A 20755-nucleotide genomic window follows, 5' to 3' on the forward strand; every position below is an offset into this window, starting at 1 on the left:
CTCGGTCGTATTTCGGCTACACGGAACGCATTTCACTCGTGTAGATTTGGCGCGGCGATCGCCCGGCGCCCGCGACCATTTCGCGATGCATCTGATTATACCGCGCCGTTCACTGTCATGATGATAAGCAGTCTATTTTATGCTCGCTGCGAGACAAATAACACATCTGCTTTAGTGACCTGTCATTACTTATGCGCGGCACTGGCATGCCGTTAACTATATATGGGACGCGCCTGCAGGAAGCATTACGACTACGTTGTTAAGACCCGCAAGCCTGCATGCGTTGCTCTCAACCAGACAACATGAATACACGCTTATAGGCGTCATTACACCTGCGCAGGTTTGTTTCGACGCACGGTTGTCCTTGCTGCATGCATGCTCTAGCGCTTCACGGAGCGCGTCGGCGCGCTCCCATGTTCCTGCTAGCTAAGCGTGATCTAAATAGCACCATTATTAAGTATCACCAGGATAGCAGCAACTCATTCTATGTACTAAGCGGGAAAAGGACTAAATGAACAAAGGAATTTGAAGACTAACTCTCATTGAGGCAGGACGTGTAAAAGTTCTTCGCGTTGATGGTGGCGTTGCTGTCGGATGCGTCGATCGGCGACTCCAACAGCTCTGAAAGAAAGAAGAAGGAAAACGTGCAAAGTTGGTTAGTGCCCTAAACAGAAAAAAAAGAAGCATATAGTAATTGTACTGTGGCATTCGAGATGATACTCGAGAAATAGTTTCCGATGTTTTCCGTTTCGCCGATAATAAGCGAAAATTTCACCGGGAGTAAGCGCAATGCAATTTTAGCAGCTGTACAGTGCACATAATACGAACTACCGAGAGTCTGTATCTAGCTGCCAAAAAAAAGAAAAAAAAAAACACAGCCGATTTCACCGATGAGTAACAGCCATTTATATATTGAGATGAAAAGAAAGAAACGAGTTTTTGTCGCTGTACGCTGGCAAATACGCTTCTTTTCATTTGACTATTAAATTAAATAAGATTTACACATAAGAAAATATTAGGGACAAAACAAAATTAATAAACAAAGGGTGAAGCGCTCCGTGGAAAGATGTCAAACACAAGCCACATGATATGGCTCGCGCGATGCAGTCACTCTATCGACCAACATGCATCGATGGTATCTTGGTGTCCGCCTAGACTGAAAACATTAGTTTAAGAGTCTTATTGAGGGAGACAAGTCCTGCCATCATTAACGCAGTCGGTGTTATGCCATCAGTCTCTGCACAATAAGAATCTAGTAGGGTCAGAGGTGATTAACGCTGCGTGTCGCAGCATATTATTATTATTATTATTATTATTATTATTATTATTATTATTATTATTATTCGCTTTGAAAAGATATAAAGAAATGACAGGAAAGAGAAAGCGAGAAGCAGACTAACAACTGCCACTGGAAGGGACACTACGCCAGCATAGACAAAATAAAGAGCCACACGTTATAGGAGAAAATTATCTGATTTTCCTACATTGTTTAATGATTGCTTCTTGCCGATGCATTTACATGTGGGCAGTAACACACTTGCCCAGTGCCCACAGTACTTTCTATGCTGCAGCTGAAGCTGCACAACAACGAATCACAATACTTAGGAAACTGGCAGTGAGCTATCAGGGCGCATAGACAGTGGTACAGCTCTCACAATTTTTTTCTCCATAGATTTTTGTAGCTCATCCTGTCTTGAAGAATGTTCCCAAAATTCGAAAGCTCACCATTTGCACAATTTGAATTGTTCTTTCCGTGCCATCCTCGAGACAGATTTAGAGAGTTTCCCGCAGATGGTCATCGCTTATTCATCGTATCACGCACGACGACAGTTCCCGTTCTGTGTACCAAGAACACTGGTAGGGCATTTATAGTGTCAGTACAAGTAAGGGACGTCCTTTGTGGATGGGGTCCTAGTAGGGGCTAACGTTGAAGAGACCGTTAAGTCACTGTGGAGTTTAGAACGCGAAGCTTCCATGGCAAGTCACACTTAGCCCGATCTCCCTTCCACTTACACGCTTCCTCAAAAGTATGTTATTCTGCCTGTCCGAACATACTCTAGCGATGAGCACAACACTTCTCGGACAAGCGGTTATCCCCGAAAAAAAAAGGAGTGACCGGTATTCCATTTAGGGCTCAATCACAGCGGCAACTGACAGAGGTCGCACGACCAACCGCGACCGACGGCGACTCCAGAGAGGACGACTAGCCCCTTGCCGCACGCACGAAATGTCTCGCGATGGATGCCAATCAGGTCTGCTCGAGCCGCCATCGCCCCGTAAAATAAGCGCCAGCGTGTAAAGACGTTATATTTCTGCGCCGATGATTTCTTCAGTAGGTTGGCAACTCCAGGCGCAAGTCTGGAAGAAAAAACAAACAAGCAGCGGGTGACTGACCCAAACGGAGTTGTTTTTCGACCAAAGCGACCATATGCGAGAATTAGCGACCGGCCCCCTCGCTTTGTGACCAACTCGGTCTCGCGACCTCTGCGAGTCGCAGGCGTGAATGAGCCTTACTCCTATAGAGTCTGCGTGTAATGGGTATACTACAATATAGGCCCTTGTTTTTATACCGACACGGGCGTTTTCCGCCTGCGGGTCTCTTTTCCCGTTAGTTGGCCTCGGATATATGCGCAGATATCGAGTGTCTCGGCGAGAACAACAGACCAGAGTGAGTCATCGCGGGCACCCATAGTTTCCTACACTGGTCGTTCCATCATATATATAGCGGACAACCTAGAGCAATCTGCACACGACACGTATACGAAGGTGACGAGCATCCCAGGGTCTATACAATAACACATAGCGATCACACACTATGTCGAAACAGCCGTGCCTTTGATAGCCTTTTCGTCGCGCAAATAGTAATACGTCTGTTTTCTGTACAAATAACCTGCAGGTGTAATGTCCTTTCTTGTATTTCTAGAGGCACGATTGGTCACGAAAGCGTCCGCGTCATATACGTTCCTTGACGACGCGTGGCACATCAGGCTTGCACTTATAGGAAGCAGACAGGCCCTCAAGCGATATACACGTTCGGCGGGTCATTTATTGCGCGTTCCAAGCATAGATCACGTCAGAGATAAAGTAAATATCCTCGACGACATGAATGAGTGCTGCTTCACAGCCACCATTCACGGGCCCAACCATAGATGCAGCAACATGCCCACATCGGTATACCCTTGTCGCCTGCTATAGCTTGCCTATATACGCCAAGCTCCGGAAGAGAAGTCAGAGGCTGCCTATTTGTCTCGGTCGGAGATCGTGCACCTAAGAAGCGCTGCAACCCCATTTTCGTCAACAAGTCGGCCACATACATACGTACAAGAAGCAATTCTCATTTGTTTTGATATCAAGGGAGAAATGACTTCTTCAAAAACATAAGCGAGAAATGGTACATGGCCATTTCAACCAAGAAGCTGTTCCGCATCCCACGTCGTCAATTCTACGCTCATCGCCGCGGAAGCAATAAAGTTGCGACCGCGTAGTACTCGGCGTCATTGGCACGCCCACTCTCGCAGCGTCTATGCGCGTATACGGACTACGATCGAGCGCCGTGTGCCCGGCGCGTATATACCGCGGGCGTTGTCAGCGTGGGTGCGGTTTACCTTTGAGCAGTACCTTGAGTTCGTCCTTCATGACGGCGAACGTGTCCGAGTGCGGCCGGTCGGGCGGCAGCACGTGGTACTGTTTCCAGCGGCCGCACGCGAAGTCGTAGAAGTCCGAGCACGGGTCCACGTTGGGGTCCATGTTCCGCAGTATGGCGGCCGCTGCACGCGTGTATACACACAGACAGACACGGTGACGGGACAGCGACGCGAACGGTGGCTGTCCGCCTAGGCAGACAGAAGAATTCCTTTACTGTTTCTTTGTTGTTTTAAACGTACAAAAATGGAAAGAGAGCTTCGATCATTACGGATGAAGTGGCATTACGTTAGTCGGGCCCCGTGTTTTAGCAGCTGGACGCAGTCAGAAGGGAAAAGGGATGGGGTCTGCTGATTGTCACGTCACCGCTGGGAAACAATACTAACTATAACGTTGCACTTTCTGAGCAGCCCAATAAGAAAAAAAAAGAAAAAGAAAGAAAAATGGACGAGGGGGAGGGAACGCGCACGCGCATGAAAAGTTTCCAATCAAATTCACGCGAATGTGTCATTACGGGCATCTTTATCTTGCGATAGGCGACAACACATAAAAGCAAGGTTTTGCTCTGTTGCTCATTGGTGTCGTATCCATCACTTCACCCCCATTCGGCCTCATCCAATTAAACCCAAATCATTCCAGGAGTTTGAAGCGGAGTTTCGATATAGCTGGTACACGGTTTAAGAACTTTGCCTGGAAGCACTGGGCTTCACTGTACACCATATACGACATTCTTCGTGACCTGGCCTTTTCCTCGCCGCCCTAAGACAAAGTGACACAGGCGCGCATGCAAGTGTACTCGCACTTCCCGACTCCTTTCCCATTGCCGTCTTCCACCACTGGCCGTAGTAGAATATCTATTGTGTAAGCGACGGTAAAAGCTAATTGGATATATGCTAACTGTGTCTCTTGTATTACGTATTTAGACACCGAATTATACTATCCGTAGAGCGTTCATGTGTGTTACCTTACGCACTGAGCAGTGCACTCAACTGGGTTAAGCACTTTCATTTTGAAGCTTTCGACGCGTGCTCCCTAAGCAAGAACAAAGGAAGGAAAAACCAGTTCTTTAAATCCGACACGTGCCGTACAATGGATCGGTACGTGCGTTGCAGAAACGGTACGCTCGCATAAAACAACAACAACAAAAAAGACATCGTACAGATTATCATTCCCGAGAAGCTGACGTCCCCTTCGGGAGCATCCCAGATCAACCTTAGAACCAACGTTTAAAGCCGCAGTTTATAGCCCTTGTTTCAAGCCCTTCGCAGTCGTCGTTATCCTGGCGCCGTCGAATACACGGGAATCCCGAGAGGGACGCGTCGAGAGTTGGGATGTAACGTGGCGGAAATTTAGCGATATATACACTCGCCAAGCGAAATCCTTTCGCGCACCGTCGCTCAGCCAGTGAGCTGTAACTCCTCCATTTTAAAACAGTCGAGTGGCAAGGTCCTTCTGTTCTCGAACACAACAGACCGTAATAAGAGAGCGTCAAAAGCTCTCGCTCGTGGAATTGTCTTCGCTTTGTAATACGTACCGGCTTTAACGCAGGCCTCCGTGATACACACGCTTTTGCATGCTGCGCCGAAGCACTCTGAAAAACAAGAAAGAATAAACGTCGCTTAACATCGGATAAGTAATCGTTTCTAAGCTACTACAAACGTAATAGATGAATAGCGCTCCACAAACATATTTTAAGAATCTGATGGTAGAAACAATGTAATTAAAACTGTTGGGAAGGGGTAGCATTTGTCCATTAAGCTCTTCTTTAAATACTCGCAAAGGTGAAGCCTGTTTAGTTCTAAAGTACGTCAGAATTCAAAAGCCACGCACGATGCAGTTTGTTATCGCGTAGCTAGCAAAAGAAATAAGTTTAGCATTATTGCACACTTCCTCGCTGTTTGAGTACACCTGCTTTGCATACGCGAGAAAGAGAACGCAAGGCAAGATAAACACAACTTTCCAATGAATACTGCAATGGCATAATGTGCTTCAGTATCTGTGCACTTCTGATAATGGCTGTTAACGAAAACTCTCTACTTTACCTTTCCTTGTACTAGACGCGTTGCTGGATGCCTCGTCTGGAAAGATAGGAGGAGAAATTAAGGAATGGTGTAAAACTTCAGATTAAAGTCACTAAGTTACCGTAACCGAAACTATAATGTTAGGACAGTTATTTCTTATTTCTTATTGATAGAGTAATGCACGATCACGTATCTTTTTTTCCCCGATTACGTCGCTCCGAATTTGTCCGACCGAATCCTCATTAAAATTCAGAGCAGCGTCTAAGATTGATATTGAAGGCTTCGAACGCGCCTGCGAGTGAGTCTACGCTGTGGGCGTTACTCGTTAGATGCGTACGTGAAGTTTTCGCGAGAAGGCGGGCCTTTAATTGCATTATAAAAGCGCTGTGTGGTCTTTGCTACTGTTTGAGTGTTCAAGCGCAAACGTTTGCCCGGCGTGTTATCTCATTAATGGCGCTGGCCTGACGAATATGAAATGAGGCCTCATCTCAAAAGCAGCTCTTATTCCAGGTCGCTTGAATTGCCGGATCGACGATGGCGTAGAAAAAAAAAAGAAACATTACGTGGAACAATAGTCTTTAGTTCTTCCGTAATATGCTGCATAAGTTGGGAAACTTTGGAAAAATATATTTTGTGCAGTTGTATAAAAATCGGTGTTGCTCGGGCAATGACCACTGATCCCCGATTTTATTGTGTTTACAACAGGCACCCGCGCAAGAACACACACGGAAGAAGGTATATAATCATAGAATTTGGATAAAAAATCAAATACGAGAGAAAAGTAGAATACGAGAGAGCGTTCCAGATGGTACATGCAGCTCAGGTAACGCTATTACGTGTGGCCTTCCATTTGGACACTGGCCTGAACGAGACACTTAAGTTGTCTGTTACCGTCTGTGCTTTGTGCCTGTTGTGTGTGTTTGTACTATGTAAGAATGCGTCATTTCGTGCATCACTATTGTCATCTGGAGCAGAATGCTAGGCGTATAGTCCAGCGAACATCTCCAGCACCCAGTACAGAATGTCTCTATCTCGCCAGTAGATTATGTGCTAGAGTTATATATGTATTATTCAATGGCTGCTGCTGTCGTGTATGCAGCATAGCAAGTGGGTAATGCACAGATTGAAGTCGTTAAATGTCAGGTCTGATGTCAATAAAGATCGGCGCCGCTTTCAAAGCAAGGTCAGATTGAAACGGCGGGTAGCTATGGTTAATCAGGCAGAACATGCGTAACGCACTGTCCACCTTTTATTTAGATTACGGCGAGTGAGAGTAACAGACAAGGCTTGTTGCTCACTTGAAATGGTAGTCTTTTATTTTTTTGCCGCTAACAAATACACTCTATATATTTCTGTTTTCCACAGATGAATTCCACCTATTTCTCTCAGAAGACAAAGCATCCCTGATTTCTATGTTGCCCTTTGAAACGTAGGGGGTTATCGCCGAGCTTTTACTCGGGATTCAAACATTTCTCGTGTTTTATACTTGGTTGATATTTGTCTGCGTTAAGATATAATAAAATGTCATGTGTAACAAGTGTGATCAACACCTGCGAACTTCTGCTTCAAAACTTCGTCCTCGAGCATCCAGTTCCAGCCTGAGGAGCATTTCCTCTAAAATTGTCAATATTTATCGTCGAACGTCCCCTCCAGCGTGTCCACAAATCTCAAACTCAGACATTTGCATCTTATTGCTTCGAAAAGTTTCTGTCCTAAGTTTTCATTTTTTGCGGCGATACACTGCTGTCTGCCTTGACACATGAGTTTGCTCAGAGCCTCGGACGCCGGCTATTTTTAACACTCCAAGCAATATCAATGTTGCCTCGGTATAAGTTCGCGAGAAGCCATTTCCAGTTTCCTCTAAGTATATCAAAACCTATGTGCCAGGAGCGCCGACTATTGCCTTATCTAGTTCTTGACAGATACTTCTGCATGCTACGATAAAAAGGCTCAGTTAAGCACAGTGCCTCGCCCCAACCCCTCACACCAGTTGCTGGCGCATTATAGCCCTGGTCGCCTTTCCACTATACAAAACAAACAAACAAACAAACAAACAAACAAACAAACAAACAAACAAACAAACAAACAAACAAACAAACAAATACCCTTTGCGGAGGTTTTTCTCACCGTTCAATGGCACCCGCTGCTGTGGCGCGGGCGGCCTGGCCAGAAGGATGAGCATAATAGCACACACTGACGTCATCACCACCAGAAGCAACAGCAGGATTCTCTCCAGGGGCGTTCGGTCCAGGCGGAGACATCGCTTCGTCCTGTTTTTAAGAGATGCCGGCGGGCGTTGGACATTCTTGTCTGTGCTGTACGCTCACAGCAGTCTCCTGACGGGCTTATACTCAGCCGAATATAATTTCTTGCGCGCACGTCTTCGGTAACTGGCTCTAGTGTGAAATGAGCATTTCTATGTCTTTTGTTGCGTACGCATGCCTGGTTGAGTGGTTAAGGGTATATGCATGCGTTGTAGCAAGAAGAATAAATCAGTTGTTAGTGCCAGTGGTTGTATCGTCACTTGTTTGTGGGTTGTCCAGGGTACTTGCGCTGGATTTTTCACGTTCACAATACCATGTACCAACTAGCCCCAAGGGAAGTTTTATTGAGGCTTAGCTAAGCTGGCATCATCGCGTAAGCGTTCAGGAAGAGGAGACGTGAAGGGAGTGCACTGTTACGGACATACGACCATCCATGCACTCAAGTGAAGTGCAGACGCACTGCTGTCACTAAGTCCTTGCACTGTAGCTAAGGCTGCAGCATGGATCATACTCTAGCACTGATAGGTTCGCGTAGAGGTGGCACAATGATTCCACTCCGTTTATAGCGCAGAAACGTGGCTGCTACGCATCTGCTTCCAACGATCACGCTCTCACACACAGCTACGCCCACAATAAGTGCGTCTAACGCCCTCTTGCCGAAATCAAACACCGTTGTTTACATCCAGTAGCCTCGGCGCACAACTTAGACGACTGTGGGTTTCCATCGTGCTTGAGTAAATTGAACCTAGCAAGCCAGTGACGATGGCTGCGCATTGTATTACGCGTGGCGAGTTCCTTCTGCAACTCCTCGGGCTGCGAGTCTTTTCTAGCTATTGTACTTGCCGAACTCGTAATGGCTTCGTACAGCACGTTCGCTTCCCCGATTGGATGACGCAACCCGCTAACCTGGCAGCTCTGAACGTTCTTGGAGATAAGCAGTGCGGGAGACCCTATTTCAAAAAATACAGGTAGTTTAGAGAAACAGTCTGAGCTAAAGCCGCGGTTTAAGTCTATTGTGGGCTAGCAGAAAACGCAGACCAAGTCAGAATTGTACTTATAAATTTCGCCGGTCCTCGAGCGCTGACATTTGCTAACATGTTCTCTTCCTGAAGGTTATCCCATTGAGGGCATTCCTATCACGGCCGACAGCAATGCCACACTGTTTTTTTTTTACCTTGTTTCAGCGTTTGTCTACATTTTCTTTACGAGGTAGGCTTTGTCAGAGAAGCACAAAAATGTTAGGCAGTGCAAAATCCGCCTGACTACATTCTACTGAAATATTGCGGTAAAGGGTTTGACAGATAAGCGATGAAGTCAGTTAAAAAGAAAGGAAAAGAAATATGCGTGCATAAATGCGAGCTAGCGTGCAGCTCTTTCAGGTTGCATCGAGCCTTTCTCAAAAGCATACATGGCCGATGCGGTACAGCTGATGCCTGAGAGCTGCGGAAGAAAAGTAAAAGTTTTTTTTTTATCTCATCGGTTTTAAAGCTCGCGGGTTCCAAATAGGGACTTTATTAAAGCACCAACGTCAGGTGCGGTCACACGCCGTGCATGTATGCGTTATATGTTAAGTTTTCTCACAAAATTCTACTTCAGCTCCCGCGCTTTCATTCACTCATATGTCAGATTAGTACACTAATGGTAGCTAGCGCCAGTTTGAGGAAGCTTACGTTGGTAGCGAACTGATGCTCCGTTGAACGACAGGGTTCCCAGCTTCGGCGTCTGTTGCCATCGTGCTGCAAAGAAGGAAGATCTCTTATAACTTTATTGAGCAACTTACAATATATATATATATATATATATATATATATATATATATATATATATATATATATATATATATATATATATATATATATATATATATATATATATGTTGAGTTTTGTGGTAGATCATTACTAATCTAAACTAAGGTGGTTCCATATCAAGAACAAACGGGAGCACATGTTCCTATGACGCTGACCTGAATATTTGAGCAGATAGCAACTAATAGCCTCACTCGAAAGAAGAACAGCGCAAATGAGGCGACATACTCGGTAAACACACACACACACACACACACACACACACACACACACACACACACACACACACACACACACACACACACACACACACACACACACACACACACACACACACACACACACGCACACACACGCACACACACGCACACACACGCACACACACGCACGCACGCACATAAAAGACTCGTAGTCGGCAAAAGAACTATCATTAATAGGCGAGTTCTTATAAACCACCACTAATTTTGCGACTAGAGCACCCGCATACGCATACGAGAGAGGCAAGTGTGCACATGCTTCGTTGATCGCGCAGAAGTATTTGACACCACCAGTATGACGAAATAAGCTGTTTTTCTAGTATAGTGGAAGATACACATGCACATTCTCACGTCGCCATAAATCATTGCGTCACTATTTCTCATCATCGGGCTAACTGTATAGCCGTCTCATGCCGTGTTGCCTTTTCCGTAGTGTGCATTCGCTCAAGGCGTTATCGACAGGGGTTCTGAAGATGGTCTTATGACATGTTGTACCGACGACCAGTGTCAAGGAGCGTGAGGAGTTGGCCTTAAATAGCTCGATCATATTCTAACCTACAGAGGAGAGATATGTCTCACGCTAAGGACACTGAGTTGTTTCGCTATTTTATTTATTTGAATGTTGCCTGCTAGCTTGCAGGAAGAGGTGCGCTCATGTATAGCAACACTCGGCTAGTGCCGTGCGAACCCGCTGACCTTTCATCAGGTGAGTGAGTTCATGAGGCATCGTATAGAAAGCAAAATGTTCGGACAACACTGCCAGTTAAGCGGGGGTTCGCTCTCTATATTGAAATTCTGTTTTTCTTTCTTGCCTTGAGTATTCGGTACGACCCTCGACCTCGCCCACATCACGGTGCGATTCGATTACAGAGAGATCGATTCCGTCGCAGTTTGTCATTTCGCGTCGATGGTTTCTTCTATCGTTGTGATAGAGAAGAAGCAGAGAGATATATTAAGAAAGGCAAGTCTGCCGGCAAGCTAACCGGAATCGTACACTTCCCGATTGCCACGTGACGCGATAAGTATAGCAATGAAAATACAAAGTCAACGAAAAGCCGATGACCTAATCTTGTTGCTCTAAATATTTGTCTAAACTAAAATTGTAGTTTAGGCGGGCTGTTGGAGTACCCCTTTCAAAGACGGCCTTCGACGTGTTCCTTGTTTAGCGCTGCATTCAAGCTCTTGGCTCTGGCGTCAGTCTGCGCCTGATTGGTATGAAGCGCTCGCTTCCTCATTGTTTACACCACGGCTATAAGCCATTAATGCAGTCACGAAGAGAACTGAGTAGTGCAAGTATACAAAAACATTGAGACGCAACAACAGAAGAGGATTCGAAATTATAACCTGAGACTTTGCTTCGAAAGGTCCGCGTGCAGTTAAAGGTAATCTGAAGAATACGCTTTCAAAACTTACAAAATAAATTGCTGCATCCGCGACGTTCTAGCTGGTCATACGCGCATATACATCCGCGGATGTCACTAGCGAATTTAAGAGTTAGGTGAAAGAAGGTCAGTTATGGAATGATTGAATATGCAAGCCGCATGGAAAGCTCTACATAGCCGTCAAATATGACGCAGGTTTTATTTACTACGCGTTAGAAATGCGACGCGATGGATTCATTCATCCCACTGTCACTTTGAAGCTAGTTCGTTCCTTCTTTTGCGGGTAAAATAATATCGTGCTTGTTTTGTTGTATATATGTATATATATACCGGATGGGCAAAATTAAACTTTATGATTTTCTTAAAATTAGTCACTGGGAGGCACGCGAAGACCACCTGTGCAAATAAGTTATGTGGCCGGGGGGACACAAAGTGAGATGATAATTATCACTGTCAGCAGCCCAATTAACTAAAATTGAATAATTAACTTTTTATTGACTGTAGTAAGTGCGTATGTTTGTATTCAAAAGTTAGAGGCAGTCGTATTTCCACACAGTTTCAATTGTAAGAATTCTTCTAGCGTGTCTGTGCTCCTAGATATCAGACTCTAGAATTTAATTGTCGTTCGCGTGATTACGCGTGTAAGAGAGTGAGGATCGGCACCAAGCTCCTCCCGGACGTGGCGCGGCTGTTGCGTGCGGCGTTTAGTCTGACAACAAGGCGGAGGCATAGGCAAAGATCATAACTGCTCCCCTTCTCCTCTTGGCTGGCCACCATCGTCGTTTCACTCTCGCATGCTTTCACTCACACCTACTGCGTACAGTGTGCGGCGATGATGTTATCGCCCTCGAACTTTATACGGAACATCAGGGTCATGGCGATGGCGACGGCAAAAATCCGCCAGGAGTGTCCGCATAGTGGCTATCGCAATAAACACTGAAAGTGGTTGCGCGATAATCATACTACGACACTCTTGGAGTACATCCAGAGAAAGAAAGAGAGGAGAAGCAAGGAAATACAGGGAGGTTAACCAGACGCACGTCCGGTTTGCTACCCTGCACAGGGAAACAGGCTAAAAGGCTGACAGGAGAGAGAAAGAAGGGAGAGGAAAAGTCACTAGTTGAGCGCACTCTTGAATTTGTGCAACGAGTGCATATAAATGGTCACAGAGACCGGTACTTCAGCAACGTGCTCGTTGCTTTCTCTGCCAAGGGGTTCACCTAACCCAGTGTTATGGCTATAGGTCTCTCATGCCTTTCATTGGTATATTTGGTGTATTGGTACATTGGTGTCACTGGTGCCGAAGGACTACTCTAGTGCATAAGCCCAAGCTATATGGTGAATGTTGTCGACAAACAAAGCAAACGCTTGCGACGTCGCAGGTCCGCTGTGACATCGATCATGAGCGCCTGCACGCACCCAGGGTAGCTTGCAAAACTGTGCATAGACAGAACGTTATAATTGCTTATTACACCATGGCTTTACTACGCGAAGCAGCGCGGCCAATTCTCCGCGTTTGCCTCAGAGTAAAAAAAAAAAAAAAATGTTGCGCACGTGTTGATTAAACTTTCTCGTTTCTATTTCTCGGCCGAATTTCGCTCGCTTTTGCTGTATTTATCCCCGAGGTCGATGAATGAGGACTTCGGACTTTCTTTTTTCAGTTTTTTTTCGTTTCTCCCTGTCGCCGTAGAGCAGAGACGAGCAATATGCGCGTGCTTACCTCGACGCGAGAACACGACATTCGCGAGGTGCATGACGCGGCTGCCGCGGGAGCGCATATTATTAGACCGCGCCGTCCAATATAGCGCTCGGCCAACTTAGTTGGGCCAATTTTCTCGATCATTCACGCCCGCGTGCCCGCACCTCGTCGACCAGCAAGCGACGCGCGCGCTCCTCGCAGTGATCCCCAGCTTTTTTCGTCGAAGTGTTTTGCCGCACGCTCGCGTCGCGATCCGCCTCGGCGTAATTCGCTCCGCCACCGACGCCGGCGGGAGGCTCCCGGAGCGATTTCTCGTTCGCGCCTAACTGGACGCATCGGGATGGAGCGTTTACAAGATTATGCAACTCTACCGATGCGTTTCGCCAGTCGCGCGAATAACAGCGACGAAAAAGAAAAGCAAAAAGAAAAAAAGAAACGCAAGAACGAGCGACACCAGCGTTGCGTCGTTGAATCTGTACCGCGTTTTCGCGTTTTATTTCCATAATATGCGCGCATGCTCGAGAGAAGCGAGCGAACGCTCTTTTGCCAGCCCTGTGCGTTCGCGGGGCGCGTATTTGCCGGTGCGGGGCTTATGTTTTATGCGTGCGCGAGTGCGCGCGTGCGTGTTAAGACGCTCTGCCACCAGCGCCGCCCGATTTCCGCGTATATACGTTCGAACGACGGCGGCAGAAACGAGTGTCTGCTGCTTGTCTTTGGCTTTACGATCGCGCGCAGCACTTTCGAGAATGCGAAAGTTCGTTGGAATTGCAGGCGCACTCGGTTTCATCGTTCGCACGGCCAGGCGCCACGTTTTGTCGATGTCCGTTTTAGCCGACTCATTCACTGCTCTATACAAGTAATCTCTCGGTGCAAGCGCCACCTATACACTGTATCCGAAATTTCACGAACGTTGTCGCCAGTTATATGTCATGAAGAAGGACGTGTACGGACCAGATTGAGCGCGCGTTGCGAACAGCGCTGACATACTGGAATGTCGTTGTGGGCGAGAACCAGCGAATACTCTGTAATTTACGGTGAGTCATTTATAAACAGAAGACGCACTTGGTCCGTGAGATTAGATTCGACCACCGACGACTGTGCTGGCTGCTACCGTTTGTGGGGATTTGGGGAATTCGACACGCCTTTGCGCTGGCGAATTTCACCCAGTTCTGTAATCCCAGCCATGCCGTTCTTGCTCCGAACCAGTTTTAGCGGTGGCGCTCCACTCGCCATGGTTCGTGGGTGAGGGCGGAGCTAGTGACGTCACGGGGGTGGCCCCTGGTGGCTACTGCCGTGACGGTACGGTCTCTCTTCTCCTTGGGGACAGCACCCGGTACGTACGATGCTCTCTCTCATCCGCCGACACCTTTGTGACTAGGATTGAGCTCACGCACGGCGCCTTTGCCCGTGCGGGGAGCGCGTACCTCGTGTTGTTTCCTATCCCGACGCTAAGCCTAAGAACGGGTGCCTAGTGCTCGCGCGAGGTCGTACCACGCCGAGCCGCACTCATCGAAGGCCCAAGCCGAAGGAGATTGCCCGAGCTCTCGCGAGTTGGCCCATTGGTTATCGCCAGAGCAAGTAGCATAGCCGCCGGGACTTTTCCTAGCGGCGCGTCCCAGCTTGAGCCTGTGCTCTCGCAGCGACGTGCTACAGGCGCCCCTAGCTGTATATTTCGCCCTTGGTGCGGGACCCCTTTGGTTCCCCGCCGTCCCGGGACCGGGCGTTTGTGCAGTGTTGGGTGCCGTTGGAAACAATAAACGGTTTCCTTCATTTTAGGGCAATACTGTGTTTTTGCGTGCGTCGCTCGGTAGCCCCTCGTGGCCTGAGCTCGCGCGCAGCGGCGCTAGAGGCTGACGGCTGACGCGGCCCTGTGGCTCGCTAAGCTCGAACCCGCGGTGGTCGGTACTCCTGTGAGACCCGAAGACCCCACACGTTGTGGTACGAGCGTTGCACGTGTTTCTTGGTACAAGTTCGCCCGACTTTTTGACCGTGTTTTTTTTTTTTTGCCCTCACTGCAACGTGACAATTTATACGTTGCAATGTTAGTCGTGCCGTGTATATTATACACTATTCTCAAAATATGTTTTTTTAAATTAAATGGTGAGACCATGGAAAATGGACCACCAAATGGCTGGCTATCCCAGTGATGAGAAAATAAACTGCAGCGACTAAAGGGTGTAGGTATAAAAAAAAACAGAGAGAGAGAGAAAAAAAGGAAAAAGAAATTCTAAAAGGGAATATATCAGCGAAATACGAGTAGTAGGAATATAGGAAGAGGTGGGATAGTTCTCAACTTAAGAGCGCAGTAAAATCACCGCCTAAAATTGTTTCGCTCAGAAGTTGCTAGGTTCTAGCGCTTGTTTCCATTTCTTCCATTTTCCTCATTGTCGAAGCCCGAGCTTTGTGATACTTTGCATCGTCGGTATAAAGGTCGAAAGAACAATAATACAAAGGAGGATCTAACAGTAACCGAAGCTAAGCAGATTCATCACAAGCGAGCCGTCGCGGCGAGAATACTCATTATTACGCATCACTTCGCGCGCTTAATGAAAAATAGAACGGCTGCTTCTTGTATAAAACTGGAACCGGAGGCATTTCTGCTGGCAGAACTGTAATTAAAAACCGCATGCCTTAGCGAGACCGCATATGACAATCCCATCTCCCCTCCACCCCGCCCTACCTAATGTAATATAGAATACGTTCTCGGAGTCTTTCGTGTAAAGCTTTGTTGAGGCGGCTCTCGCAAAATTAAATAAATGAAAATGCTTTATGTCTAACATTTCTTACTTTTCTTGCGAGGCTCGCGTGGTTCCGTCCTGTGGCGGATTATTTCGGCTCCTTAATGGGATTTATGATTGCAGGGACCGGACCCTTTAAGAAAGATTTGTTTTTAATGCTTTTAAAATCCTGCACACCCGCGCGTCAAAATATTGGCCTACTTTGTACGGTCGGTGAAAGTTTTAACATCGGTTGGCTGTATCTGGTTCGGAGTTTCTCACGTGAACGAACGTGGCGTGGTAAGGCTTTGCCATCGTAGTTCTGATGTTGTGCACATGAGAGGGCGATTCAGGGCCAGAGTTTACAGACAACTTCGAACGTATAAATGTATTGAATGGAGACCTCCTGTGGTGGCTCCGTGGCTATGACGTTCTGCTGCTGAGGACGAGGTCGCGAGTGCGATTCCTGGCAATGGCGGCGGCCGTATTTTTGAAGAAACGCGGAATTCGAAAACGCTCGTGTACGGTGATTTGGGTGCACCCACAAAATAGATCTTAGAGGCTCCCTCTAAGATCTATCTATCTATCTATCTATCTATCTATCTATCTATCTATCTATCTATCTATCTATCTATCTATCTATCTATCTATCTATCTATCTATCTATCTATCTATCTATCTATCTATCTATCTATCTATCTATCTATCTATCTTATTGCGACAGCAATTATATGGATACTCCAAGCGCATTTCTGCCGTCGGCGTCGCCGTGAGGTTCTGGTCGCCGCGCGCCCTATGCTGTATGTGCGAGTGAAAGCGTGCGAGGGGAGCCGCAATCGCGGCTCAATCTCGCCGGCGCGAAAGGGACGAATACGACGAGGAAGCGCGCCGTCTTCTCTCGCGCGCGAGACACCCACCGTGGCAAGGCCAAAGTTAGTTCTTTGTTCGATAGCAAGGCGCTGAGGGAAGGGGAGGGGGGGGGGCGGCATTCTCCCCGGCTGCAACTGCGCATGTGGCGGCTGTGCGCGGCGGCCGTATCTTGAGCGCGATTTGCGTTGTTGGCAGAGTAAGTTTGTCGGCGGTTCGTAGCTTTGTGCGTGCTGTGTGTTTTCGGCGCTCGTTTTGCGTTGAAGCGATAGACAGCACGAATGTCACTTCGCTCGCTGCTGCTGCCGCGTTTCCTCACGCGAGCGTTTTAACAGCGAGTGCCCGCAGACATCGAATGTGATGTGTTCATGTTTGCTGTGAGCGTTGAAACCATGCGTATTAATTCAGTTAGCAAGCGAATGTTTACAAGTTTGGACGGCCGATAAAAGTACTATCCCTCGTATATGGCTCTCTGCTAATTTGCTGTCGCAACCGATGCTTCGCCTTTCGGGCAAAACTGCTCTCGGGCTACACTTTTGCGCAAGCTCCTTTTTCAGAAAGGAAATTTCGAAGTATTTGTTCTCTATTAGAAAGTGGGTACTCGCCGTGGTGGGGTAGTAGTGGCTTTGGCGTTGCGCTGCTAAGGCCGAGGCCGTGGGATCAAACTCCGGTCGCGGCGGTCGCGCATTTCGACAGGGGGCGAAATGCAAGAACAACCCTGTTCCGTGCAGTGGGTGCACGTTAGAAAACCTCAGGTGGCCGAAATTAGTCCGCAGTCTGCCCATACGGCGTGCCTCATAATCAGATAGCGGTTTTGGCACGTAAACCCGCAGAATTAGAATTAAGCTTAAGGCGGCGGTGACATAACTACGTTGCGTCACATGCTGCAGCTTTTCCTGTTCGAAAGCTGGCGGCTGCGCGCCTCCACCACCGCGGATATTTTTCTTCGTTTCTAGGCGAATATAATGAAATCGCATCAGTGCGCACTGGTGTAATGATGATTGGATGAAACGGCGCCCCGGTGCGATTTGCCGAATTCGCCACAAGTTAGTCCGATTAGGAGGCTTTCCGCGTTAGTGTTACCTGTGTGTCGTTCAGGTTCGCGCTTTTCGTCCCCAGCATGCGATAATGCACAGAGTATCTGTAGTTTTTCACACAGCGTGGCTGTCGTAAACCAGATTTGCCGCGCAGCACTTGACTTGCGCTCGAGCAGTGAAGTAACACTCGACTGGGAAAGGCAAACGATCGTCGTATGCGGATATGGCTGGGTGCCGGTGGCGGCATTCCTCCGTTGTTTATCACCACTTGTTCGGAGGCCGCTGGTTTACGAGGCAGGCGACGCCCGCTTGACCATCTGGGACAACGGCGCAGTGCTGCGTATAGTGTATAACGGGCCAAGGTCCTCGTTGGGGACACGCTGCGCCGCTCACAGAGTTGGGCCACAGCGACGACGACGTCGGGCCAGATTATTTCAGCCAAGGTGAGCGTGGTTTGCAGCCATATGCAGATACAGTGGCTGGCCGCTTTACAGCGGTTGATTCATTCATTCCGGACGCTTTCTTCGGCGGGCACCAGGTGGCGGTGAACAAGTAAAAAGGTGCGAGATCGGGTTGCCTTAGAACACGCACCTATAAAGCGATATATAAGAAGGAAGAAGAAGCATGTGCTTGCTGCGGTAAAGCTAGGGAAACTATGGAGCATGTTTCATTAGAATGTGAAGACGTCTGCCCAGCAGTCGATTTAGGCACCACTGGCCTCCTTGGAGCCCTTGGGTTCAGCGAGAGCAGTAGAAAAGTAAATATGCCCGCAATAGGGATTAGTAAGAGGCGATTGGAGGATTGGTGGAAGAAAAGTAGGCAAGCGACAAAAAACGGAGACTAACAAAAGCACAGTTCACAATAGGGGATTAGAAAATTTGGTTGTGGGAGTTCATAGCGTTTTTTCTTCTGTTGGTATTGTTTAACCTAGTTAACACATTAGGCAGTATAATAACAAGAGCTTAGTGGCGCAACCCACCGCCCCGTCCCAAAGGGGACGCTCATAACATCCATCTATCCATCCGATGCGATGCGTGCGTGCGTGTCAAGGATTTTGACAGCTTACATTTCACTTGAGAAAATTCAATTAAGAATGCAATCAAATTATAGGGTTTATTGTCCAGAATCAACTTGCCGGCCATGAGAGAAGAGGTAGGGGGAAGCAGGGAATTTCGACCAGCTGTGGTTGTTTAACGGGCACCCGAAACACGACAAACGAGCGTTTTTGAATTCGGTCGCTTGAAAAGATGAGTATACAAAGCCGAGAACAAAGGGAGCCAGGATGTGACTGTGAAATTAATAAAGCGTTTTTCACGTTACACAGTGAAATATATAGACAGGTGCCGGAACGAAGAAATAAAAATTTGCTGATTCGATGTTCCGTATTCTGCAAGTGGCACGAACGATCATAGCTGTACACGCAAATTGACAACACGGAATAACCGCTCATAAATGTTACGAAGCGTTGTTTCCAGAAATGTCCGTAGTACTGTCTCACCGTCGTTCTAGGAACGTTCTAAAGTCAGTAAAAAAGTCTGCACCAGTTTTATATGCTGCACAACACTTTAAATAAGATCGAAACTCATGCCAGCGTCTGTACTCAAGAATATTTAAAAAGGAAAAACAAGAAACTATCACTTGATTTAGAGAAAGAAAAGATTAGCTCGTATCTAACGAGGTTTGCTTGATGTCGATATCTCGTCGGTACTATTGATTTTGCACTGCATGCCGTCTCTCTTTAATTGAGGGCAAATTTGTGCCAACGTCACCCGCGGGTAATATAGCGCAGCTCTTTCACCTTTAGAACACGATGATGTACCACATGATGTACATGATGTACCCAACAATTTTACGAATTCCCGCTCTTGCGTTATGGCCAAGAGGCCCAACTATCAGTTCTGCTGCGGCCAAGAGGCCTTTTATGCTTACCTCGTTCAACTAGTCATTTACTATTCTTGCGCTGTTGTTAACCTGACGCCTTAAAACCACGACGGCACTTCTTATCCCTGGCAGACGTGGAAGCATCGGCTCCGTCTCTTTTTCCATGCTCCGCTCGCCAATTTTGAGAGTACAACGAAAAGAAGCATACCACTGGATCCACGAAGCGACGGCGAATCGACTGACACCAAGATTCGAGGTGGGGCTCCTATTTTCACAATTTTACAGAACCTTTTCTGCTCCTAGACGCCGACTTGAGCTTAGCGGAGCTAAGCTTAGTGAGGAGTAGGGCTCTTGTTGGGCCTAGTAAGCCCACCTGCCCGCAGGCATGGCGGATACAAGCATGGGAGATGAAGATTTTTCTGGAAATGAAAGAAACAATGGTCAGGAAGACTTCGGCTGGCAAGTCGTGGCTGGCCGAAGATCACGAGCTAGCGCAAAGGCTGTGGATGAGGAGAGCACATTGCCACGCAGTCAGCGAGATCATGGCGCCAAGAAAACCGCCGTCGGTGGAATGATTAAGAATCGGGTTATCAGAGCTTCGAGAATGCCTCAACTGCCTGAGGAGCACAGCAAGATCATTATACGGCCTCGAGGAGGGCTCAATTTGAACAAGGTGAGCACCACCACGATTGGTTCTGCAGTCATTGAGGCGTCCGGCCTAACGGAAGACGAGGCCCGTGAAGATGTTGTCTGCCCAAACTTCACTCAAAATATCATCGTAGTCAGCACACCTAAGGCCGAACATGCTGCGAAGTACGTCAGAATCAAGTCTTTCAAGATCATGGCAGCGGAATACGAGGTAAATGCATACGAAGCGGCACCACATGCCACATGCAAAGGCGTCATCCGAAGAGTGGACACCAGAGACTCCCAAGCTATGATAACAAGAAACATCGTGCATGACTTGAACCCGCTTGCGCTGGCTGCTAAGCGCATCAAGACGTCGGAATCGGTCATAGTACTTTTCGATGGACTCAAAGTGCCCAATTTTGTCAGGTATGGATCCACACTAGTGAGATGCTACCTTTACAGGAAGCAATTCGACGTCTGCTTCACCTGCGGAAGGGTCGGGCACCGCTCTGATGTGTGTCCAACACCTGACTTTGTTCAGTGCAGAGGTTG

The 20755-nt window shown here is 47.5% G+C and overlaps 2 protein-coding genes across 2 annotated transcripts in view; one reads left to right on the forward strand and one right to left on the reverse strand.

Annotated features, from left to right (window-relative positions):
- The window catches only part of LOC139056358 (neprilysin-1-like), a 78244-nt gene that overhangs the window by 26467 nt on the left and 31022 nt on the right, over positions 1-20755 (reverse strand). The window contains exons 2-7 of the mRNA XM_070534532.1: positions 9598-9663; positions 7791-7933; positions 5685-5720; positions 5177-5233; positions 3606-3767; positions 538-621 (exon numbers count right to left, since the gene is read on the reverse strand). Coding sequence (XP_070390633.1) covers positions 538-621; positions 3606-3767; positions 5177-5233; positions 5685-5720; positions 7791-7933; positions 9598-9663 — 548 coding nt within the window. The remainder of the gene's footprint in view (positions 1-537; positions 622-3605; positions 3768-5176; positions 5234-5684; positions 5721-7790; positions 7934-9597; positions 9664-20755) is intronic.
- LOC135919314 (immunoglobulin domain-containing protein oig-4-like) overlaps positions 17868-20755 on the forward strand; it is a 380763-nt gene continuing 377875 nt past the window's right edge. Inside the window, exon 1 of the mRNA XM_070534534.1 lies at positions 17868-18135. The gene's annotated coding sequence lies outside the window, so the exon portion shown is untranslated. The remainder of the gene's footprint in view (positions 18136-20755) is intronic.

This window comes from Dermacentor albipictus, chromosome 2, assembly GCF_038994185.2.
Source record: "Dermacentor albipictus isolate Rhodes 1998 colony chromosome 2, USDA_Dalb.pri_finalv2, whole genome shotgun sequence".
NCBI lineage: Eukaryota > Metazoa > Arthropoda > Arachnida > Ixodida > Ixodidae > Dermacentor > Dermacentor albipictus.